The sequence below is a fragment of the Leptodactylus fuscus genome, chromosome 9 (genome assembly GCF_031893055.1).
Source record: "Leptodactylus fuscus isolate aLepFus1 chromosome 9, aLepFus1.hap2, whole genome shotgun sequence".
Lineage (NCBI taxonomy): Eukaryota > Metazoa > Chordata > Amphibia > Anura > Leptodactylidae > Leptodactylus > Leptodactylus fuscus.
The window spans coordinates 83,078,791-83,104,115 of NC_134273.1; the positions used below are offsets into that span (position 1 = coordinate 83,078,791).

Genomic DNA, 25,325 nt, shown 5'->3' on the forward strand with positions numbered 1-25,325 from the left:
GGCCACACATCCCACCCTGCCGACCACAGGGAAAGTTTTTGCATTTCTTATTTCTTACATTGCTGTTTCCAGCAGAGGAAAGTGGATGAGAACATTGAAAGCCATGTCCTTAGGTTGTCCACGCTTCCCTTTGTGTCAGCCATGTTTTATTTGCTTTTGTTTCTATAGAGGGCGGTCAGTGGAATTGCCATTTCCATGAAGAAATCGAAGGCTCCTGTAGTAAAATCCAATATAAAGAGAAGGGGAACTTCCTGCAACTGATTCTACAGAAGAAAATCCCAATGAATAAATGGCCGAGCCTCCAGGTAAACGCCGCCTTGTCTCCAGCACCTAGAGATTGTCCTGGGTCGGGGCACGGCAGCAGGGATCTCGCTTTGGTGCACCTTACGTTTGCCAGGTGGCCTCTGGAAGGGGTGTCAATAGTTTTACTTTAAAGCGTGTTTTTGCACCTTAGATATGCATGACCTGTTCCCAGAATCTTGGTTAATAATTCCTCTTCTATATTCCTGAACAGAAGAAGAGGAAAGATGTGAAGGAGCAGGCCAAGCCGGCCACAGCGAAAGAAAATGGCAAGGTGAAAGCCCCTGTGAAGACCACAGTATCCGATACCAATCCAGCTCAACCCACTGGGAATGCAGAGGTTAAAAAGACTAAGCCGGAACTCCGAAGTGTCAAACAGGGACCGGAAGCCGGAGAGCCGAGGGCAAGGAGTCCCCTCACCCGAAAGCCTGCTGCCAGCTCCACCCCTCAGGTGAAGAAAAGCTCACCCCATAAGCCGGGCTCTAAACGGGATGCCAGTCCAAGGAACCAGAAGACCGGCAACAAGGAGGTATGTCCGAAATGTGTGAGCGGCAAAGGGCAGAGCAAGGTTACTGACCAAGTACAAGCCAAGGATTGCTCAGCGACACTACAACCTGCGAGTCCCAAGGTGGAGACTTCAGATGTCATAGGAGAAAAGGTAAGATTATGGGGTCACTTAGTGACAGCCTGAGACCCCCGCCCAGCTATCGGCTGTGATTGGTGCAGAAATCTACCAAGCAGTGTTAAAGGGATTTCCAGAAAAACTGTTTTTGTAATCCTCATAGATGATATGATGCTTTTCCTTTAAGAATGGTTGCATCGATTTACAGCTCTAGCAGTGAAGTGTTGGATAAATCCATTTAGTAAAACACAACTAGCGTGAAGGTCGGCATTGTACATCACTAGAGATAATGCAAGGTAATGATAAGCGAGCCCGGACTGGGTGATTATTTCTAAAATTGTACCTCTGTAGGCTGAGACTTGGCTCAAGTTACCAAATGTAGAGTAGAGCGGATTCTAAGAATAGCAACCGTCCGTGCCAATGTGAAAGGAGGAGGAGGAGAGGCATGGTGTCTGTGACTGAGCGGCTACCCATATGAGTGTGCAAATACCAGTTCTGGGGACCAGCATGAAGTTCTGTGGTCCTAAATGTGTCGCTACTCTTGGTACAGACTGCAGACTTCACCACATGACAAAATATAAAAAGTGGATTCTTTATGCTTCTGTTACTTATCCTGTACTGATCCTGAGTTACATCCTGTATTATACTCCAGAGCTGCGCTCACTATTCTGCTGGTGCAGTCACTGTGTACATAAATTATTTATCCTGTATTATACTCCAGAGCTGCGCTCACTATTCTGCTGGTACAGTCACTGTGTACATACATTACTTATCCTGTATTATACTCCAGAGCTGCGCTCACTATTCTGCTGGTACAGTCACTGTGTACATACATTACATTACTTATCCTGTATTATACTCCAGAGCTGCGCTCACTATTCTGCTGGTACAGTCACTGTGTACATACATTACATTACTTATCCTGTATTATACTGCAGAGCTGCGCTCACTATTCTGCTGGTGCAGTCACTGTGTACATACATTACATTACTTATCCTGTATTATACTCCAGAGCTGCGCTCACTATTCTGCTGGTGCAGTCACTGTGTACATACATTACATTACTTATCCTTTATTATACTCCAGAGCTGCGCTCACTATTCTGCTGGTGCAGTCACTGTGTACATACATTACTTATCCTGAATTATACTCCAGAGCTGCGCTCACTATTCTGCTGGTGCAGTCACTGTGTACATACATTACTTATCCTGTATTATACTGCAGAGCTGCGCTCACTATTCTGCTGGTACAGTCACTGTGTACATACATTACATTACTTATCCTGAATTATACTCCAGAGCTGCGCTCACTATTCTGCTGGTGCAGTCACTGTGTACATACATTACATTACTTATCCTTTATTATACTCCAGAGCTGCGCTCACTATTCTGCTGGTGCAGTCACTGTGTACATACATTACTTATCCTGTATTATACTCCAGAGCTGTGCTCACTATTCTGCTGGTACAGTCACTGTGTACATACATTACTTATCCTGTATTATACTCCAGAGCTGCGCTCACTATTCTGCTGGTACAGTCACTGTGTACATACATTACATTACTTATCCTGTATTATATTCCAGAGCTGCGCTCACTATTCTGCTGGTACAGTCACTGTGTACATACATTACATTACTTATCCTGTATTATACTCCAGAGCTGCGCTCACTATTCTGCTGGTGCAGTCACTGTGTACATACATTACATTACTTATCCTGTATTATACTCCAGAGCTGCGCTCACTATTCTGCTGGTGCAGTCACTGTGTACATACATTACATTACTTATCCTGTATTATACTCCAGAGCTGCGCTCACTATCCTGCTGGTGCAGTCACTGTGTACATACATTACATTACTTATCCTGTATTATACTCCAGAGCTGCGCTCACTATTCTGCTGGTACAGTCACTGTGTACATACATTACATTACTTATCCTGTATTATACTCCAGAGCTGCGCTCACTATTCTGCTGGTGCAGTCACTGTGTACATACATTACTTATCCTGTATTATACTCCAGAGCTGCGCTCACTATTCTGTATGTCCATGTTGGTCATCTTCGTGGTTCTTCTTACAGGTTATTCTTGCTGACACAGAGAAGACTTGTCTTTCCACACATGGAGCGCTGCACCAGTCCACCACGCCAACCATACATCCCATATGTTCTAGTAATCCGCTGTCTGGCCAGGCAGGTGACTTGACTTTGGATCTGCTGATGCCATCGAAAGAGATGTCTCAACCATCTTTAGAACAAGCTACAGGTTGTCAAGATGAGCCTACAAGAACACACGTTGTGCTGGGTGATAAGACCCAGGCCGGAGATTCATCCCATGGGGAGGTCGCCCGTTTGGATCCCACAGCTGGAAAACAAAGTTCTTCCGAAAATTACAGTTTGGAAGATGCATCAGAAGGTAAGCACCCGATAAGTTACTGGAATGGAGTAGCAATAAAAATGCAACCTTGTAACAAACACATTTAGATTTTAGAGGGATCTTCTGATCTTGCAAAATGATGGCCTACCCCATCACTTTAATTGGTGGGGGCCATTCTTTGGGACCCCCACCATTCCTGCATGGGTTAGCACAGGGGTAGGGAACGTACGGCTCTCCAGCTGTTGCAAAACTACAACTCCCAGCATGCATACTGGCTCTGCTGTTCTGGGAACTCCCATGGAAGTGAATGGAGCATGCTGGGAGTTGTAGTTTCACAGCAGCTGGAGAGCCGAAGGTTCCCTACCCCTGGGTTAGCAGAACCGATTTAGGGCAGAGTACCCTTTACTGTTTTCTTCCTCCGTACCTCGGCCTCCCACTGAATAAAAGGGGCTTCATCCTAAGGCGCTGTATTTAGGATAGGTTATCCGTTGCAAATTCGGGAAGGTCCTATGTCCCCCATATGAATGGAATTGATGACAGTGTTCAGGTTTTAGCCGCCTATGACTGTATCTAATCCGGACGCCCCTGTATAGTGCAGCGCTGCAGGCTGCCATCATGACACACTTCATACCCCCGTCCTGGCTCATGAGGAAAGGTTACGTTATCCCAGCCCCCAGCAGTCATCCTCCTTCCAGATTATATTACCGGCTTCGTAGTCCTCTTGAAGACGGCGAGGAGGATTCTGCTCCCTCTCTACTACTACGCTAATCTCCAGGTTGTTTATCCTGTCCGTCTGGTCTTGTATGGTGACTGGCTCTGGGGGTTAATCCATACCTCTGCCATATTCCTGGACGTCATGTCTTGTCTCTCCAGCAACAATTTCCCACTCCACTCTACAGGTAACAGAAGCGGAGGGTGTAGCAGTAGCGTATGAGCGCAGACTCTGCTGTGCGGTGTAGTCGTGTGCTGTATTGTTCTGATATTGTAGTATGTTATAGTTAACTGCTGATTCACACTCTGTAGATGCGGCCCACGTGGCTTCTCCCAGCACTTTTAGGTTTTCAGCAGCTGACAGCTGGCAGGCATTTTGTCGGCATGTTCCAGCAATAAGTGTCAGGTTTACATCGGTTGCTGACAGCCAATATGGCCGCACTTCCTGTTATCACGCATGGCTTCCTGAACACGAACAAGCACCTGCACCCAAGAACCCTACAGATTGCAGAGGGTGGTGCTTGTGTATATTAGCTAGGATAAACTATGCTGTGGATTCTAAGAAATAGAAGATCGATGACCTTAAAACAGACCACCTATAAGGTGCTAATATAATTTACAGGAAGAGGTGCATTGCTGCAGCAGAACCTGTTTTTGCAGAAAAAGTCAGAATTTCTGCACCTCTACAGCTGGGGACATTCTGCAGGGGTGCACGGGAGACAACAGAGGGGTTCACAAAGAATGTTTCTTCTTCTATCCCTGCCTTGTAGATGTAGAGCCTTACGTCAACCTCACCTTTGTGAAGAACGACCATTATGAGAAGGGCAATGACGTGGTGGTTGTACACGTGTATGTGAAGGAGATCTGTAAGCAGACGTCCCGCGTGCTGTTTCGGGAACAGGATTTCACGCTGATTTTTAAGTCTCGGTGAGGATCAGGATTGTACTTTGACTTATATGACTGAAAGGCTCAAGTAAAAGTGTAAATTATTTTGCAATTTTTACCCCCTATGTCTAGAGACCAAAATTTTCTTCGTCTACATCCCGGTTGTGGGCCTGATACGGTGTTCCGGTGGCAAGTAAAGCTCCGGTAAGAAGTCATCGTCTTTGGGTATAGGATGCCGTTTTTCGTGCATTTCATTGTGATCACATCTGACCCTTTGACTCTTTGTAGGAATCTTATTGAGCCAGATATGTGCAAATACAACTTCACAGGGGTTCGCATTGATATCTCCCTTCAGAAGAAGCAGTGTCAGAGATGGGGAGGTCTAGAGGCCCCGGCCACACAAGGTCTGTATATAACTGTGCTATGTATATGCCTTTATTCTGTGCATTTGGGGCGGGGGTAGTGTTTTCATTACATGCTGGCGCACATAGCTGCTAAACAAAGCCCTACTTTCCCCCTTTTTAAGGTGCAGTGGGTGGTGCAAAGGTGGCAATGCCCGCAAGTCCTGCCCCTCTCGATAAAGCACAGCCTGGAAGTAACCAGCACTCGCTGTCCAGCAAAGAAGAACCCAGAGCCGTGGAAAAGGAGAAGCCACGAGCTGAGGATTCAAGTCTGGATAAAGTGTCATCTAGGGCAGCGGCTGATCATGTCCCTGTAAAACCAGAACCGCTCATGACTTCGGTGGGTATCTCCGGTTTCCGCAATGTATCGTTTTGCAGTTCTGACGGCCATTGGTGACCGTTTTTACATTCCGTACATATGTACCCTTCCTCTTGCCCTAACTTTTATTGTTTGTGTTTTTGTTGGTTGTAGCCTAAGCCGACGTGCATGGTGCCCCCCATGACTCACAGCGCAATGAGCAGTGACAGCGCCCAGGAGGAGGAGGAGAAGAGAGTATGTCTGCCGGGCTTTACCGGCCTGGTCAACCTGGGGAACACCTGCTTCATGAACAGCGTCATCCAGTCCTTGTCTAACACAAGGGAGCTGAGGGATTACTTCCAAGGTTAGCAGCTCAAATCCAACGTCCTAGTCCCATAAATATAGGAGGATTCCTTCTTGTCATCCTCTGTTCTGTTCTTAATCTTGTCTTTTTCGGGTTTCCATCTCCTAAAGATCATTCATTTGAGTCTGAGATCAATTGCAACAACCCCTTGGGGACCGGAGGGCGTCTTGCCGTCAGTTTTGCGGTCTTGTTAAGGGCTCTCTGGAAAGGAACCCATCACGCCTTCCAGCCATCAAAACTAAAGGTGGGTATAGCCAAGGACAACGTATTAAAGAGCCTTCTTCTATAGTGGTGGCATAGCGCAAGGATATTCCAGTATGCCATCATTTTATGAACAGGCACTTTTTTTTTTTGCCCTAACATCCAATCCCCTCTTATACATTCAAGATGACAAGCATCATGTCTAATATATATACATTTTCCCAGGCCATTGTTGCTAGCAAAGCCAGCCAGTTCACCGGTTACGCGCAGCATGATGCCCAGGAGTTCATGGCCTTCCTGCTGGACGGGCTTCACGAAGATCTGAACCGGATTCAGAATAAGCCATACACGGAGACCGTGGACTCGGATGGAAGGCCGGATGAGGTACGGGAAGGCTCATTTACCTGCGTGTTTCTTATTTAAATATTTGCTTTGGAGGAAAATATCCGAAATTAGCAAATGGTGTAGAGAATTGTCAGGAGATGTTTACAGCAAAAGGGTTGCCCAAGATTGGATATTGAGGGAATATCTTTAGTGTAAGCCGTAAACATCACATCACTTGTGTCCTGTATTTATTTGATTTTTTTCCCTTTCCTACAGGAAGTTGCTGATGAAGCGTGGTTGAGGCATAAGATGAGGAATGACTCCTTTGTGGTCGACTTGTTCCAGGGCCAGTACAAGTCAAAGTTGGTTTGTCCGGTCTGTGCTAAGGTGAGAATAGATTATTGGGTTAATCCCATTTTATAAAGTGATGGTATAGGTCTAGGATGTGACCTGAGAAGTAAAGCGATGCACTGATTTAGCGCAACATCCTATTGTCCCGCTGCACCCCAACCACTCACTGTACAGGGAGCTATAGCAGGGCCCCATTCAAGTGAATGGAGCAGTCGTCAGTTCCCTGCACAGATGGGTGGCTGGGGGCGCTGACATGCAGGAAGAACTTGGAGGGGGATGCGGCTGATGCTGTGGTGCCTTTAGTTGTTGTGATTCTTAAGGTCAGACACCCCCCACCACCACCACCCTTCTTATCCTAATTTGGTTGCAGTGTTTCAGTTATCCCAGACCTCTTTCATGGTATTTGCTCTCCATGAAGAGTTTTCCTTGGCTTTAGTGTCACAGAAATGTATTTGGATTCACAGCTGGAAAATTCTGATCTGGCAGATGGAATGAAACGTCTCATAGACATCTTGCCTAAATATTATTGCACTATATCGAAACAGAACTCTGTGTTTTCAGGGGGTGGATTATTGAACTTATGCTTGTATCCACATACATTGGTGAGAGTCTGGGTTGTGGTATCTCAGGGGTGTGTTGTTCTGTAGATGGGCCGGTGTACATTTTGCCCATGGACTGAACATTCCCCTGGGTGCTGGATGTGATGGAACGGCAGTGCTGAAGCGTCATGTCACCTAGTGATCAGGAAACAAGCTAACAAGCGTTCCATTCACTCTCATGAGACTGCCAGAGATTGTAGTCCCTGTAGTTCTATAGAAGTGCATCTGTTCTCATCACTGGGGGGTCTGACCTCCCCTTCATGGTCCTAGACCACCAGGTATACTGGCATTACTTCTTCACCACCATAGACCACCATGGATTCTGCCATTACCTCTTTGGTGCCCTAGACCACCTGGGATACTGAAGTTAACCCCCTAAATGTCCCAGACGTATAGAGATTAACACGTTCCCTGCCTAGACCACCCGGTATACTGACATTAACCCATTCACTTCTCCACATCAGCAGAGATGCTGACTCTAAGACACCATTAACCCTTTCACTATCCTAGATTACCAGGAAGATATACTGAGGCTTAGAGGGATTCTTGCTAACAATGCATCTGAAAGATATGGGTGGAAAGAAAAGCTGCTTGGTGATATTAGGGGGACAAGCTGTATCTTCATATTTTTCCAGGGCACCACATGTTGTCATTTACACACATACTCATACACTGGCGGTCTTCCTGTCTATTGTACAGCCCTGGCCTTCCGCTCATCTGTAATCTTGCTATTTCCGCATTATGTTTCTGTCTTGCAGGTTTCTATTACCTTTGATCCCTTCCTGTATTTACCGGTTCCCCTACCCCAGAAGCAGAAGGTTCTCACTGTGTATTATTTTGCAAAAGAACCTCATAAGAAGCCTATAAAGGTGAGATTATCTATGTGTCCTGGTGCTCTAAGTGATTGGTAATACCTTGTATGGGAATATACAGTATATCATCTTTCTATGCACCGTCTGTACCTGTCCTGTTTCCTAAAACACAACCTCTCCCCCGTAGTTCTTGGTCAGTATTGGTAAGGAGAACTCTAGCGCCGCCGACGTCCTGGAGTCCATCTCTCAGAGCGTCCGAGTGAAAACTGAAAATCTGAAGCTAGCAGAGGTACGAATAGCCATGATACAGCGCCAGTGTGACTTTTTCCATGATGTTTGTTGCTGACAATGGGCAGATGACATCTTTTATTGTTGGCTGTAAATACTTTGACACTCAGGATAAAACTTACTGCAGTGCCAAGAAGAGAGAGAAATAATTTCCCTGTTTGGCCATTACGGGCTGTGATTCTGTTCTGACTGGTCACGTGGTTGCTGGGTCTGGATAGACCTACTAGTAAAACAGTGTCACTGTAATAGCACTGATGTATCCTTAGGCTAGGTCTCACACCCAGCACCGTCACTGATCAGCACTTGGGGAAGTGCCGCTTCCACTTTCCAGACCTAGTGACATCATCTGCAATGTGGGGACTTAGCCTAAAAGTGATGTATGACTCAGCGCCCTCTATTGGTGTGCATACTTGAGGCACTGACATCCTAATTACATCATGGAAGTCAGATTTTCATATTCTTCCCATGTTCTATAAAAACATGGTCATTTTCATCTTGAAACAGCGCCCCCTTGTCCATGGGCGATGTCTGGAATTGCAGCTTGACCCATTCATATCAATGCTGTAATGTCAGGCACAGGCCATGGACAATAGGCATGGGCGGTTGTGTCCATTTTAATATAACTCCTCCAGCTTGAACTGGAACTCAAGAAGTGAATGGAGTCCGCTGGGAGTTGTAGTTTTACAGAAGATGGTGTGGAAGGTTTCTTGCCCCGTTTCTTAAGTGGCCGAGTTGATTTCAGTTTCTTTACATATTTTTGGATCTTGGTTTTCTTGCAGGTGGTGAAGAACCGTTTTAACCGCATGTTTAACCCCTCGTGTTCTGTGGATTCGGTCTCCCCCTCCGACCAGTTATTTTGCTTTGAGGTTTTGTCCCCTGAGCTCGCCAAGGAACATGTAGTTGTGCTACAAGTCCAGCAGGTAATGTGTTCAGTGTTAACTCTGAATGTCTGCCCTTTCTGTGCAGTGAAGGGACTGCATGAGAAAAATCTGCACTATGGCCCCTTCTTCTTCAAGATCTTAAGAGTCTAGGAGGCGAATGAGCCGAAGTGACCGTGCCTGTGTAAAATATTAATCTCTGTCATGGAGTTGCATGTCCTTGCATTCCCTCTGTAAAGTAATGTCTTGTGTCCCTGTCCTCCCAGCGTCCCCAGGTACCAAGCATCCCAATTACCAAATGCTCAGCTTGTCAGAAGAAGCAGCTTTCTGAAGAGGAGAAGTTAAAGCGATGTACAAGGTGCTATCGGGCCGGATATTGCAACCAGTGAGTATATCCAGTCATGTTCATGTAGGCTGTTATTATATAGGTGACGGTTAAAAGGGTATTCAGGGATTACAGTGATTGCTGCGACCTCTTTGGTTCTTGCCAAGCATTATATAGTGGTTGTGCTTGGTATTGCAACTCAGACTTATTGATTTGAATGGTACTGGCCATGTGACCAAAGCATGTGATGTCACTGGCCTGAGCTCAATATAACAGTCTAAGACAACCCCTTTAAGAAATCAAAGACGTTACTGATGCTGTTTGATACACGATTTGTCACATATGCCTGGGGTTGGTGTATAGGGTTGTTCTAGTCATTTTAGTTTCTTTGCATGTTTGCTCTTTTTCTCTAAGTACATCTCTTCTCCTCCTGCTCCTCAGGGTTTGCCAGAAAACACACTGGCCTGAACACAAAGTAGCCTGCCGACCTGAAAACATCGGATATCCCTTCTTAATTAGTGTCCCCGAGTCACGGATGACTTACGCCCGCCTCGCTCAGTTGTTGGAGGGTTATGCAAGGTAAGTGTCACATCATAGTCATGTGAGTCTTCCTAAACCTGCAGAAAGCATATCTGTGCTGTGGATCGCTTACTGTCCTGTCCGTAGAGCAGATTCTCCTGTGATAATTGTCTACGTTGTTACATAGCAAGAATCCATGCCTGCATCTGGTGACGGCCATAGATCTCCATCTTGTATCATCTGGTGTTCTCATTGATGGATTATATGAACCACTTTGTGACCTGTAGCTCTTATATACGCCAATTGCCATACAATTGTTCATGTGGTGGTACTGGCCCAGGCCAATGGATTTAGGAGGGCAAATAATGACCATGTAGACCCCTATAAACCACAGTTTGTTGCACATCTCCCCCACTCATATGTAATACAATCCATTGATAATTCTGCTATGTGGCTTGGTTTTTCCTGTAGGTATTCCGTGAACGTTTTCCAGCCTCCCTTTATTCCCGGAAGGACGTCCCCCGAGCAGCCTCCACAACCACTAAGCCCAGAGAAGCCGGATTTCCCGTCCCAGCCCAGCTCCACCTATTTAGAAGAAGGTGTGGAGGACGTCAGAGACTCTCATTCGGCACAGCCGCCCCTCGGACCTTCTCAGTGTCACTCACTACAACCAGAGCTGGGAGACTCCAACACGCAGGGAAAGACCTGTGCCGAGCGGCACTCGCTGCTCAGCACAGACTCTGGTTTCTCGGAGCAATCTTCAGACACCTTACGGGAGTTTGATACAGGGGGCGAGAAAGAAACGTCTTATGAAAAATCTGTCAAGCCTGAAGGTATCTCTTATGAAATTAAATTATATAAACTAAAAAAAATCTCAGACCTGCCTTGTGTGGATACCTCTGTAATCTGCCGCCGCTCTGGTGCTCCCTGCTGGTCTCTGCTTCTTTCATGCAGTGAAGACTTTTGATCCCTGTGACCTCTGCAGCCACTAGTATCATCACTGAGACCATTGACTGACTGCAGCGGTCACATGGGTGATAAGTCATTCCTGCAGAAAGTAAGCGCAGATTGGCGTGAAGCACCAGAGTAGCTGTGCTGGAGCAGCAGGGATTGCAGAGCCGAGTATAGTTTTCTATGTATGTATATTTGCACATTACTTTACATTGCACCCTGTATTTTTGCTCTTTCTTTTTTAGCCGCTGTCCCAGGTTACCAGCAGTCGGTGGAGTCTTTAAGTTCCCATGCTGCTCCATTTTATATCATCCTCATTGACTCCTCTGGTAGGGAGGTGAAGCTGGAAGATAAAGGTTTGTTCTTTGCAAATTGTAATGTGTGTCAAAAAATAAAATAATTTTGGTCCAGGTGAAGCCATTGACTTTAATTGGGTCCATTTAATTTCCGGTGGGGCTGACCTAATGGCACAGCCTGTGCTATTCTTAATGTCAAAAATGCTGTAAAGCCCAATGGAAATCCCAAATGACCTTATTAACTTAGTAAAATGGCCGCCGCTGCAGAATTTGCAGTAAGGACGCCACATCATTCGTCATTGTGTTCCCTGTATTTATAACTTATTCTTTTTTTTGTATGGCGCAGGGGATGCCGTGCTGGATTTGTCCGATGACTGTTCGCTGGCTCTGGTCTGGAAAAACAATGAAAGAATGAAGGAGTTTGTGTTGGTTGAGTCAAAAGAGCTGGAGTGTGAAGAGGACCCCGGGTCTGCGAGCGAGGCTGCTAGAGTCGGCCTCTTCACCCTGGAGCAGTGTCTTAATCTCTTCACCAAGCCTGAGGTCCTGGCTCCAGAAGAAGCATGGTGAGGGCAATGCAACGATCTATAGCATGTGGTCTCCAACCTGTGGCAGAACTGTAGGGCTATTGTGAGTGAGGGGTTGTGCTAGTTACGGACTATGACAATCTGATTGGTGGGTGCCGACACAGATCAGCTGTTGGCGTTTGCTGTGCTATACACAACACTGACCCGTATAGTGGCCAGGCAGCTACTTCAATGAGAGCCAAGTTGCAGTAACAATACCTGGCCACTAGACAGGACGCAACTCTTTCCATCCCAGTGTTGTGCATAGTATGGGCGCAAGTGGCCCAGTACAGCTGATCTGTGCAGAAGCTACCCGCTGGGCTGATCAGATATGTATGGCCTTTCCTAAGGCAAGGTCATAAATAAATTCCTGGAAACCCCTTTAAGAAACAACTGAATAGTATTTTAAGACTTAAACCACTTTTCCTTTAATTCCCTGCAGGTACTGCCCCAAGTGTAACCAGCACAGAGAGGCTTCCAAGCAGCTGATGCTATGGAGACTGCCGAACATCCTGATCATTCAGCTGAAACGTTTCTCCTTCCGCACATTTATCTGGAGAGACAAAATCAATGACCTGGTGGACTTCCCTGTCAGGTAAGGTTCCCTCCCTCTCCAAATCAGAGACTGCCGGTAAGGTTCCTCATGGTTAGTCCCTGACACCAGGACTTCTAGAACCTCTTGGGGTATGAGCTCTTGTAAGATACTGGGCCAGCTGGTGTAGGGAGACTTACAGGCAGTGCTCCAGGGGGAAGAAAACTCCCTAGTGCCACCTATAGGTAGATGTTCAACCCAGTAAAGATCCTTGAGACAGTAGAGCATGTTCTAGTATTGTAAATAATATGTATTCCTTCCTACAGGGGGCTAGACCTCACCACGTTCTGCATTGGCCAGAAGGAGGACCACCAGAGGCCCATCTATGACCTGTATGCAGTGATAAACCATTACGGGGGTATGATCGGAGGCCACTACACTGCCTACGCCAGGCTTCCTAATGAGAAGAACAGTCAGCGCAGTGACGTTGGTGCGTATTCCAGACCAAGTATCTTATTATGTTTCTTGCAGATTCTTTGCAGTCTCTGATGTCCTTCCTTTTTATTTAGGCTGGAGATTGTTTGATGACAGCACGGTGACCACGGTGGACGAGAGCCAAGTAGTGACCAGATATGCATACGTGCTCTTCTATCGGCGGCGTAACTCTCCTGTGGAGAGACCAGCGCGTGGGCATCCAGCAGATCACAGACCGGAAACGGGAGCGTCTGCTGAAGGGGCTGCTAGTCAGGTGAGCATCATAAACGCACAAGATAACACTAAGGGCAGAAAGAGTGGGCTAATAATGGGTGACTGAACAGCAGCAGTGGCCATTGAGGCATTTGCCCAAGTTAAGTTATAGTCTTACTGCATTTGCCATAATGGCTTGGAAATCTTACAGAATATACCTTAAACTTATCTACTGAGGCCTACTTACCTAAGAGTGTCCTTTGTGTCCGTCAGACTGGCATATGGTTTACGGCACAGCATTATACCATACTTATTCATCCTACATAGCAAAATAGAAGCTTATAGGTGATGGACGTCTCTACCAGGCTATGTATTACTAGTCTTGGAGGCTTACCCACCCTAATGTTTTATTATCAAGCTATAGGAATGAATAAAAAGCGTTGAACCAGCTGAGTACACCTCTTAGTCCTCTGGACCAATTCGAAACCATTTTTTCAGGGAGTGAGCAGCCCCTTACTGCCCATTGAAATAAAGGAGAAATCTGGAAACCACAGCAGTATCTAGAATTCCTGTCTATTGCAATGATGAGGGGCCGCAGGGTCCCCAACTATAAATGGAAAACCGTAACACCCGATGTTGGTTGAGTTTACTAAATAAGCCATTCTGAATTTATTCGCCTTTCCTGCTCCTTCCATATACCAGTTCATACTAGGCTGAAGTCCTCTCTGCCAATACAATCTAAAATATATGATACCACATAAACATGGTGGCGAGTGAAAGGTTATTATAGAGCACACGTGTACTGTAAGGTAGTGTAAGGTACTCCTATTATAAATGGGAGACGAATGAGATGAAATTTCTATGGTGAATGACTGGTGTTTAAAAGGGGTTACCGCAGATCATAAACTTTAATGGAAGCAGCAGAGGGGGGCTATAAAATAAATATGCCCTGAAACTCGCCTGCACCCTCCCCTCCATTCTTGCTCTGGGCCACTTGTCACCTGCAACAGTGACATCACATGGACAGGAGCGCTGCGGTCAGTCATCTGAAAGCGGAGGCCCGGGGAGAGGACAGGAGGCCTGGGACAGGGGGTGGGGGGTGCAGGAGAGTATCTGTGTATATTTATATTATAGCCCTACCCTGCTCCTTGCAATAACAATGATGATCTGCGTCAGCCCTTTTATATGGTGGCTGGTTAGGAAATGGAAGATCTGTTCTGGTACATTCTGTGACTTTTATTTTTTTCCCCAGCTACAAACCTGGTCTTAAATCTGTTCTAGTACATATGTGTATTCAATTTTAGCGCATTTTCTATTTTACATTGTGCTGGTCCTCTGTCATTCTTCTTGGAAATGTATATACAAAGTGTCAACAGGGTGGTCAAGAGGGCTTGTGGCGTCATAGTCTGACCTAGTCCATTCAGTGTTGTCTGTGTCAAACTATATAGGAATAACAGGAATGATGACAACCCTGATTGGACTATGTCAGACACAGTTACACCCAGTTGTCACCTTATATGTACGTTTACGGGAGGAACTACAGAGGATAATAAAAAACCAACTACACAGCAATGGGGCAGCTCATGTTACGCAGTCCTATATAATATGTGCTGCCCGGTGCTTATTGCAGGTGTTCTTCAGGTTACGTCATGTGAAGCAGCAATGACTGTCCATATATTGGGACATGAAGACACTGGATGTTCATTTCATCCTTGTAGAAGTCTCTCACACTGACCTCTGCACTTATTAGCATCCTGTGGATAGGTGATAAATGTCCGTGGGTGACCCCTTTACCCTCCAATATCTATTAATTCCAAACAATTTTGATCCGTGCTGCAAAATGCAATCTCTTCCAGCTATAAGAAATCTGCTCTAAAAATATAATGGTCCATATTAGGATTGTTGTCTCTTCTCATCGGGAAACTTTGTTTATATCCTGGGGAATATCAAGTCTCTGAAAGATAACTAAACCCATCAAGCGGAGTCCATCTTCAGAAGCGCCTTGTTAGTGCAGGGCTCACCCTCTGGCTGTCACTGACGGCAAGCAGAGATCTGGGGAAACAGAAAATTCTAGAATCTATTTGTTTTTATTTTGTAAGTCTGTAAGTGGTTGAATGTTTCAGGTTTACGTGCAATAAAATAAAAACTGTACATGCATCCCCCTGATCCTCGGTTTCCAGCGGCTGCTTCTGTTTGCAGGTTTCTGACTGACATCAGCAGTGACCTCCCAATGGTGTCAGGTGACAGCTGCGGACAGTCGCGGCCTCAGCAGTGACCTCTTCACACACGGCACGTGGCTTTCAGCCGTGATGAGCCAGTGATTGGCTGCTGTGGTCACCTGACAGACAGAACGTCACTGCGGACATCAGCCAGGAAACAGAAGTCGCTGCTAGACATGGAGGACGTCAGGGAGGCGAGCATTTGCAGAACAATTGGCACGTTTTTAAAAGGCGCAGACAATCCATTTGTTAGAGCCCTATGTATGCGATCGTCTCCTTTCTTTGATTCCAGGCAGATTAGCAAGTCCCGGTTTTTATAAGATTTCCTTTGGCATAGGAGACTTTTTTTTTTTTTTTTCTGTCTGTGGATTTATTAGCAAATATTTGACTGGAGGGTCAAACGTAACATTAAAGGGATATTCCTAAATCACTGGGATATGCCATCACTTTTTGTTTAGTCTGGAACCGCAGCGCTTCCAAAAGCTCCATACAAGTGAGTAGGGCCGGCTGCAGTTCCCTGCGCAGCCAGACTGGGGTGCTGCTGTGCCTGGAGTGCTAAACCAATCGTATGGCCGATCCTAGCGATGAGTCATCAACCTAATAGTCTGATGGGAACACCCCTTTAAGAGCTGGTGTATAGGGCGCTGTTGGCTGTGTCTGTGCTTGGCAGGTGGTGCTATGTAGATGTTGTGTGCTCCTATATGTCATCCCCCCCAGCTCTGACACAGGTTTCCGCACATCGCAGGCTTCTCTGATCTGGCAGGCACTGGAGGCCGAAGAGGAGGAACTCCACCACGAAACGGACGCACGGCGACGCCACAGAGCCCCCGCCACTCATGATCCCGCTCACCTCCAGCTCTCGGAGTACTCTGATGAAGCCCGCATCCGTTACTTTGTCCTTGGCACCATGGCAGCCATCGTTGCCTTCTTCTTGAATATATTCTATCCCTTTATGTACCAGTCCCAGGGGAGGTAGAACTCTCCGCCGTACGATTGTGAGACTTTGTCGCTCTTGTCTTCTGTCTCAGGACGCAGGGTTACCAGTTCTTACGGCTGGCCTACGAATGTTACCACTAAATGCAATAACTCCATGTCCACGCACACCTAGGCGGGCAGACACGGCACCAAACTACAGTCCCAGGGTTCAGTTCACATGGATATAACATAAACAAGGACTAAGCTGGCACCGCGGGAGGTTTTTATGGAAAAATATGAATCCCGTCCAATAGAAACAGTAATATTACATATTACATTGTAATAACATGGAGAATGATTCACATATGGCTCCCGGAGAACAGCAAATATTTTAGAAGTGAAACGCCAACATACAGCCCGCTGGTAAAATACGTCTTCAGTAATGGAAATTCTTTACAGATTTTTTTTTTTTTTTTTTTCCCTTTAGGAAAACAGAAGTGTTTCTCATGGGATAGTTGACATTTCATTGTGTGGCCACTAGAGGGAGCTGCAGATAGGTAGGATTAGGTTTAAGCCTCAGGCTAGGCGTTCTGATAGTCCCGCACTGGTACTTGTATGTTTCACTTTAATATCGGCCAAGGTGAGTTTGATAGGGGTATTCCTATCTTATAAAGTGTATTGTTAGGATTGGTGGGGCCTGAACTTTGGGACCTCCATCAATTCTAAGAGTAAAGAGGAGTGCACCCCTGGTTCAGAGCCCCTGGTTTTCTCTGACCACCTGGCTGTGCAAGGCAGCTGGGCTCATTCACTTGTATTGGAGCTGTAATACACGTCCCTGCGGCAGGTGGGCATAAAGGACCTGGATTGGTGCTGCAGCCCCATCAACCCGGAGGTTTTGTACCCACTTCTAGCCGTATGCCATCACTTTGTCAGATGGGAATACCTCTGTAAGTTGGGTGGGTCAATATACTGCAGTGGTTTTGGCCTGGCCCTCTGTAGAGGGAGGGTGATCCTCACCGGAGACCCCTCACCCACCCCCTACTGTGTATCGGTGAGTCCTATTCTGGCTCAACCAGGCCTTTCTTGTATTAGAAGTACCGCCATGACAGCCATATCACTTTACATTTCCCCTGTGTTAACCACTGCAGAGGAAAGGCCAGGCGGGTTGTGGCCTACCTTGGCAAAATTAGCTCATTCACAGGGCCTAGGCCGATCAGCTCATTGTCCAGGGTGCTGTATTTTAAAGGTATAGCTGCTGATGAGAACCCCTCCCCCGGTACTAACAATCCAGTTTAACCTGTGGATATCTCATCATCACGTCATATGTGTATTGGCGGTTATATATTCACAAAGCAGGTTAGAGCAGGGGGAATAATAATTCTGGTTCTGACGTTGTGGGTGGTCAGTCATATTTGTAGCCACAAGTGCCCCCTCCTCTAGAGGCACGATTGGGGCTGTGGTCTGTTGTATAGTTGCAGCTTTTACATGTTCTGCGTTGACTGATTATTACGTAGATTATTTTCTTATCTCCTTGCCAGTGGAAATGAAGAAATAAAGGTTTCTTCATATGTTATAGACAGAAGAAGTGTGGTGACTGTGTATTGTCTGGGACTGATCAATGGCTGCGGCCTCTTCGCTACTTACCAAGCACAGCGCCATATATTATATAGTGGCTGTGCTTGGTATTGCAGCTCAGCCCCATTCATGTTGAACAATGGATGTGATGCCACTGCCTAAGAGGAGGACGTGGAGCTCAGTAGACTGGACAGCCCCTTTAAGACTGTCTGTACATGTTGTGTCTAATCCATTGCTGTATTTCCCAGGAAACCCATGCAAGTACTGCAGAAACACGGACATTGGCCCTTGTGGTTAACATCTCTGCTGTGGTTTGTATGGGCATCATAAAAGGGTGCCAATGCTAACATTGGCGTCTCTCTGCCATTAGGATAGGTGAGGCCCCCCCATGTAATAAATAGTCAGCCATGTGTAGGTCCCATTGGCAGATTGCTGTACATAGATGGTCGGTAACCCACTTTATAAGTGCCGTGAGGAAGCCATGGGAAAACTGAAATTCCTGGCTGTTTCTTCTACCGGTGAAGGATTTTCTTCATAATAAACTGCAATCCCCTAATCTTATTAAGAAATGTTATGTAGAAAATCCACTCAAGTATACAGCGAGCGAATGGCGGGGGTCCTGTATTCAGGTTGCCATCTATTAGCTGGAGGTCAGCTACAAAGCGTCTCCCGCTGTGGAGGACTGAACGTGTCCAATCATCACACGGGCAGAGCAGTAATCTACGGGAACAGTGCAATGCTTCATTTGCCCTGTGGTGGCGCTGCAGGGGCATTGAACAGCTTGGGGTCCCAGCATCAGAATGGTTTGTAAGGACAATGAATTGTCCAAAGTAGATCCCTATGGCTAAGGGATAAGCGTCTGATTGTGGATCCCTATCGATCACGATTCCTGGGCGCCTCGTGTGAACAGACCAGTGCTCTGCTTGTTCCATTCACTTGTATAGGACCTGGAGATCCCATAGAAGTCTATAGGGTGGCGGCTGAGCATGTGCACCACCGCTCCTTCTTATAGTATATCAAGTATTTTATAGGTAATTTTCCTTTAAGTGAAGGTTCTCAGAGCGGTTTACAGGCCTAAGCCGGGCTTTGATCTTCTCTCATCCCCCTCTGTCTAAATACTTGGATTTTCCGTCTGATAATCCTAGTAAAATCCCAAATAAATGCACTAAGCAAGTTATGAATGTTTGGGTGAAGAATGCTGTGAGAATTGTAGGGATCGCTGTAATCTCTCCGTCATATAGAGTGCACGTACATTTCCTAGTCCATCGGTAGGTCGCTGTATGATGATGCACCAGAACGGTTAACCCCTTAGTGGTTGTACACTAGTCAGGGCTGTCGCCTCTTGTTAAGGGTGCACTTGGTGAATAGAGGGTTCCCTGTTCAGAACCCCCTCTAGTGGTTACAAGGAGCGGTGATCTACTGTGTCTGCATTTCGTAGACCGTCCATTGATTTCAGCGAGAACTGTGTAATACTTCACTTTTCCTGTGGAGGTGCTGTAGGGGAATTGTAAGGTTGTTGTGCTGACTTCTGGGGGCCCCAGCGGCAGGATACGTTTTATTCAGTGGGAACTCCTTTTAGTGTCTGGGAATCGTGGGATACGCCAAGTAAGAATTCCCATTTATATTAGATAGCCAATGGCTTGTTTGGCTACAAGTTCTGTCTTCCGACTCCTCGATCATCCCCCCGTTTCCCCTGTTTGTATGCATGTGCTCTAAAGGGTATAATGTGGTGTCATCCTATCTCCTGGAGAACAAAAGGATCAGGTAGGGTGACATCAATCTGCCCAATCCTTCTGCTTTTGGGTGGCCCCATACACATTAGTTGGCTGGATCATCCAACTTCAGTCTAACGTGTATGGCCAACTTAACCAAATTGTTCCCATTACCGACAGACCTGACCAATTACAACGTCCAGTATATTTCATAGGAGGTTCTTAAAGGGGTGTTCCCATCCTATATCACTAGGATATGCCATCTGTTTTATGATGTATGGTGGTCTAACCTCTCACACCACCGATCCTGAAGATGAGGGCGACCCGGCACCGCGCTCCCTTTATGTAGATGTCCCAAGCGCTTGACTCCACAGCGGGCGGCGAGGCGTACAAAAACGGAGCGCGGCAAAGATATCTGGTATCCGTCTTTCCTCTGTATAGGGTTACTTATTATCTGTCCGGTTACTTTAATTCTGTACGTTATAAGTCCTTATATAGGGGGCGTCGATAGGCACAAGGGGATGTATGTGGGATCCGTTACCTATAAACACAGCGGGGGGTGGCCCAGTGCCGCCCCCTGCTACGTGGCAGGGAAGACACAGGAATTTGGTTACGTCAGTCCTCAGAAGGGGGAACGGATTTAGGGAACGGTTAATAAACAGCATTTGCAATAATCTTGTTAATCCTGGCGGGCATTAAGATCTGTGCAATACTCAGAGGTGTATTTTTGTACTTTATAAAAGAGCTCGGTATCAGATCGACTGTTTTACGTTTCCATAACTTAATATAACGTCTATTTATATCCCCAGAGATTTTTATTAAATCTATTTAAAAAAAAAAAATATATATATATAAAACTTTATGGGATGTTTTTGTTTGGAATGTTTTAACACGAATAAAGTTGTTTTACTTTGAACGCAGACGAGCAGCGGCCTCAGCTTATTGTGTGTTGTGCACGATTGGATTGGGTGGATTCAAAGAAAAAATTAATTTTTAAAAAAATTATGCATTGGGTTGTTCGTTTTCCACATCTCTGCTTGCTGTCAGTGACTGAGGACGCTCTTGGTCACGTGACATTAGGACGTGACCGCCATGTAATGTGTACAGGTGAGAAAACACATGCATGCTCGGTCAAGCCAAGCAGGGTCCAGAGATATAGCTTTCGGCTGAGGCTGCGCTCACGCATTGCAATTGCAATATGTGTGTGTGAATCTATGGCCGAAATTCGAGGCCGAAACTGATTTCTGGATGTTGTAGAAGATTTGCCCTCACTGTAGCGCCTCCATGTGGAATCCATTCATACTACATGTATATGTGCATAAATGGGTTATACCTATATGTACCAGTCTTATGGTAGGCTTATGTTCACATCTGCACTGGGTGTCCCTCTGAAGTCCCATGCCTGCACCTGGCTGACTCCATTATAGGCAGTGGTGACCCCTGGAACCCCTTGTTCGGCATACAGATGGAACCGTGCAGGTGTGAATGCACCCATAAAGGACAATCCATCTGGTACATAGGGGTCTATGGATTCCTTTCCTGCATTGATACATTGTAACGCACTCACGTGATGGGTGTGTTACGCCTAGTGCTGGGTCAGAGGGTCGGAGCATAACAAAGGTGGTCTCTGGTGTTTTAAGGGACTGTTCACTTTCTAATATTGATGGCTTGTCTTGCGGGTTAGGCCATCAATATCAGGTCTGCAGGATCATAACTGGAGTAACGGTTACTGCTCGCACAGACTGATCCCTAGTGGCCGGTTTTGGTACTGCAGTGTGTTATGCTCCTCCCCCTCAGACCTGCACTGGTTCTAAGGCTGTGTTCACCCCTCCATCTTTAACGTCTTCTTCTCTCTCTCCTTAGGGGGTCAGCCAGATGGCATACGGGCCAAACTTAAATTCTGAGGACGCCTCCCAGGTGGCGGCTGGAGCTGTTTCAGACCTCTTCCCCCACCCATCAGAGCCTGCCCCATCTTACAGCAACATGGAAGATGTTGACTAAGACGAAGGAAGATTTTTTTTTGTTGTTGTTTTTTTTTTTCCCCTCCCGTCTTGTCTCTGTATCCTGAGCACATCCCTATTTGTACATAGCTGTTCAATATTTTTAAGTTTGAGTGTTTTGGGTTTTTTTGGGGGGTGGGGGGATTTGATGTGGTTTATTTTCGGCGTCCATGTAAGTATTTTTCCTGTCAGTTTCTTCTCTCGAAGCCCTACAGCTTGAGTCCGTCCTCTGCACCGATGCTCGGGGGACGGACTCCAAGGAACCCCTTTTTTTTTTTGTCGGACATTTTTAGAGGGGTTGTTACGCTTGCAATGTGTGACCTCCCTCGCCATACGTCCTATGGATCCTCTCTCCGGCTCTGTGGTGTTGAGAATATGTATCCTATTAAACAAGGAAATTCGAGGGCATGTCTGTCTTTATAGAAGGTCCGTGCAGTGGCCAATCCAACCAGTCAAGTAATCAGGTTTCTAGAATTGCTGCAGTTAGATGGAGCGTTGCTTATTAAATTCGGAGGGTCGCATAAAATCTGTATTTTCTCAAAAGGTCATTTCGGCTATATGACGACTTTGGTCGCAACTCCCATCGCACGACCTAAGGTTTCCATATCACCCTGCGACTCAGTGACTATGTAAGTGAATAGAGTCGTATTGTGACCCTTAGGGTGTTGCAACCGTGTCTATGCCAAAAGTATGAGCATGGATGGCATTGTGACCCTGAGGGTGTTGCGAGGGCCGATTATGGAGCAGGGTTTTTGTGCGTCGCAGTCGCACCCTCAGGATCACGATGCAACTGCAATAACAGCAGTGAAGGACTCTCGGGGCAACATGGCAATCTTTGGTTATGGGATGGGAGTCGCCGTCAGGGTAGCCGTGTAGCCCTAAACTTGAGCTCCTTTAAGAGATGTTACTGCAGCCACACATTGTGGCACCAGGCAGAGCCGAACCGCTGCCCTACAAACAGAGGCGTTACTTGCAAATTTTAGACCACAGCAGATATTCACGGAAAGTCAGATCCTTCTTTTTGTCAAAATGGTGGCCCGGCAGCCATTTTGTGGCAAGATAATATGCATAAACCTGGATTGAGATCACAAAATGGCTTCCTCTACTGTTTGCCTTCAGCAGGTTTCCTTCATGTTAGTGAATGGGATTGTATGGCCAACTGGGGCTTGTTCATGGCTTTTGTGTTTGTAGCCCGTCCTGTCCTCTCGTGGCCAGAATCTGTAATGTAGAAACAATCGACTGCCGGGTAGCAAAAATATGTAGATTGATGGTTATCTGGGCTTGGCGTTGGCCACGGACGGGGATGTGCAGGAGTTAAGGAACATGGCTGCTCGGATTCAAAAACAGCGCCACCCTTATTCACTGGTTGTGTGTGGTACTGCAATTCATCCCCATTTTCTTCAGTGGGGATAAGCTGTTATACCGCACACAAGTCAGGAACAGGCGGGTAACGTCCGTTAAGAATATCTTGATTTTTGGCGCTATAAACTCTTTAACCCATGAAGAGCTGGAGATCTTTTGACGCCTCCATTTTCCCCTAGTATTTTTTTGTCCATTCTTATAATTTCCAGAATTCAGCTGTATTCACTTTCACTTATTAGTTGTAGTTTTTTTGTGTATTTGGGGCACCCATCACCACCTCCACTGCTGACCTAAGGACATGACAGAGTAACATGAGAAGGTGCTTGTATATAGAAATAAGTTACATATAGTATAAGTCGCTGGAGGGCGTACGGATATTAAAGTTGTTTGATGGCGCAAAAGATCATATGGATTTTTCTCATTTTCTTGCTGTGCTGTTTGGTTGTGTGCTTGCATTAGGGATGGGGCTTCAGGATTATTTGGGCCACAAGATTATGTTTGCTATGGAGTTACGAATCTAAGCCCTTATCCATAGCAACCAATCAGATTGCTGCTTTTTCTGTAGACGAATCCAAGCCGTGATCTGATTGGTCACTAAGGGGCAACATAATGTTTTTAGCTGCTCTTTGTTTATAATGTACCACTGTGGTAAAACTACAACTCCCAGCCATCTACGGCTCTCATGACATGATGGAAGATGGCGTCCCAACACTGAGTATTGGGCAATGTGGTTTTCTCGCTTCGTTTTGCCAGCGGGCCTCTTATTTTAAGCATTAATGTCATTTATTTTATTTTTTTTTTGGTAAAAATTGCTGCTGTTTCATTGTCCCTGATCCTTGGTTCTTGTCAGGCGCATGAATCCCCCATCTTGTATATAAAGTCACGTTTCCCTCTACCCAGCTATATGTGTGTTCTTTTAATAGTCCCACACCGTGCACACGAAGTACGGGGTCGAGGCAACGTCCTCTAGGCCTGTAAAGCTTTTATTCTGGAGTGTGACTTTTGCTTGGCGGCGGCCATTTTGTGAGCCAGATTGCGTACAACACATTACTTTTATTCCTTTAAAAAAAAACAAAATGGCCGCCGCCCCTCATGGTGGGCAATGAGATCCACTTTTATTTTTAGTTGTGTAAATATGATGTACGTCTTCACTATGGAGTCATTAAATTCTGATGAAAAAAAATTCACTGCAAATTTTGGGGTTTTTTGTTGCGTCTTTTGTGATCTGTAGCGCCCCCACAAGGGAAAAGGAAGTATTGCACTGTGACTATTGCAATAGATGAATGTCAGTGATTATACCAAGTGAGTCTTGATTGATAATAACCCTTGTTGACCCCAGAGGAGTATATGATGCGGGTCACTGACTTGTGTACCATGGCTGTATATAATACCAGTGCGCTATAGGTTCACACAGCCACATTTTCATGGCTTCTCTGTCAGGATGGACGGACGTGTCACCATTAGGACAGGAGATATTCGAGAGTATAAAGAGTCTCTCTACCCCTGGAGGACTCAGAATGCCCCTGCACAGCCCATTGATTTTAATGACAGCGTTGTAATGACTAATGTTTCCTGTGGTGGTGCTGTAGTCCTGCTGCCTCGTTCTCTTAAAGGTTACAACTGATCGATCACCAGGGGTCCAAGCAGTGAGGGACAAATAAAATTTGAAGAAAAAAAAAAATCCACAATTTTCAGCCATATAAGCCTGTGTAACTCCTTCACCTAACTGGCTATCCTGCTGCATCTCCCATAAATCCTGCCGGACTCCTTTGCTGTTTCCCTCCTTTCTTTCAATTTTAGGGCCCTGTCAAAAAAAACATGTTGAGAAATATGGTCTAAATTTTGGCTGTATTTCCCGGTCCAATGACCGCTAATGTGAATTGATGATGAGCCTCAGAAGTTCTGCTCCTCTACTGTCCTGTACTCAACGCATCGTGTAAGGAACACCTTACTAGTGCGGTATGGTATGTTCAGGCCGGGAGATATGGCCAACATGGAGACCTGAATAAGTTTATGTGAAGGGGGAGGACAATGCATGGAGAGTTGGGGGGAGGGGGGGACATGTGGGGAGATAGCATCCACATTTTCAGGGAAAGCAGATCACCGATGCCAGGAAGCACAAAAGCCAATCTACAGGAGATCATACAGGCTGTGTACTGGTGTACAGAGGAAGGAGAGCACGCAGGACAGACTATGCTGCGGAATAGGAGGAAGAATTATACACTTCTCAGCATCAGTGTCTGTTAACAGTAGGAAGGCT

General features: G+C 46.1%; 1 protein-coding gene across 3 annotated transcripts in view; it reads left to right on the forward strand.

Moving 5' to 3' along the window:
• The window catches only part of USP19 (ubiquitin specific peptidase 19), a 34,291-nt gene extending 10,049 nt beyond the window's left edge, over window positions 1–24,242 (forward strand). The window contains exons 4-26 of one of the 3 annotated variants that reach the window (XM_075286522.1): window positions 169–305; window positions 515–958; window positions 3,003–3,336; window positions 4,779–4,935; window positions 5,026–5,097; window positions 5,182–5,297; window positions 5,420–5,634; window positions 5,767–5,956; window positions 6,067–6,200; window positions 6,383–6,541; window positions 6,758–6,868; window positions 8,190–8,300; window positions 8,431–8,532; window positions 9,311–9,451; window positions 9,676–9,794; window positions 10,176–10,313; window positions 10,725–11,086; window positions 11,450–11,560; window positions 11,847–12,063; window positions 12,506–12,658; window positions 12,922–13,085; window positions 13,165–13,343; window positions 16,247–20,570. In XM_075286522.1, the coding sequence (XP_075142623.1) occupies window positions 169–305; window positions 515–958; window positions 3,003–3,336; window positions 4,779–4,935; window positions 5,026–5,097; window positions 5,182–5,297; window positions 5,420–5,634; window positions 5,767–5,956; window positions 6,067–6,200; window positions 6,383–6,541; window positions 6,758–6,868; window positions 8,190–8,300; window positions 8,431–8,532; window positions 9,311–9,451; window positions 9,676–9,794; window positions 10,176–10,313; window positions 10,725–11,086; window positions 11,450–11,560; window positions 11,847–12,063; window positions 12,506–12,658; window positions 12,922–13,085; window positions 13,165–13,343; window positions 16,247–16,477 (4,097 nt within the window). In that variant the 3' untranslated portion in view covers window positions 16,478–20,570. Of the gene's footprint in view, window positions 1–168; window positions 306–514; window positions 959–3,002; window positions 3,337–4,778; window positions 4,936–5,025; window positions 5,098–5,181; window positions 5,298–5,419; window positions 5,635–5,766; window positions 5,957–6,066; window positions 6,201–6,382; window positions 6,542–6,757; window positions 6,869–8,189; window positions 8,301–8,430; window positions 8,533–9,310; window positions 9,452–9,675; window positions 9,795–10,175; window positions 10,314–10,724; window positions 11,087–11,449; window positions 11,561–11,846; window positions 12,064–12,505; window positions 12,659–12,921; window positions 13,086–13,164; window positions 13,344–16,246; window positions 20,571–21,566 lie in introns of those variants that run through there. The other 2 variants (XM_075286523.1, XM_075286524.1) reach the window with 2 other exon arrangements.
• Window positions 24,243–25,325: the final 1,083 nt, after the last annotated feature.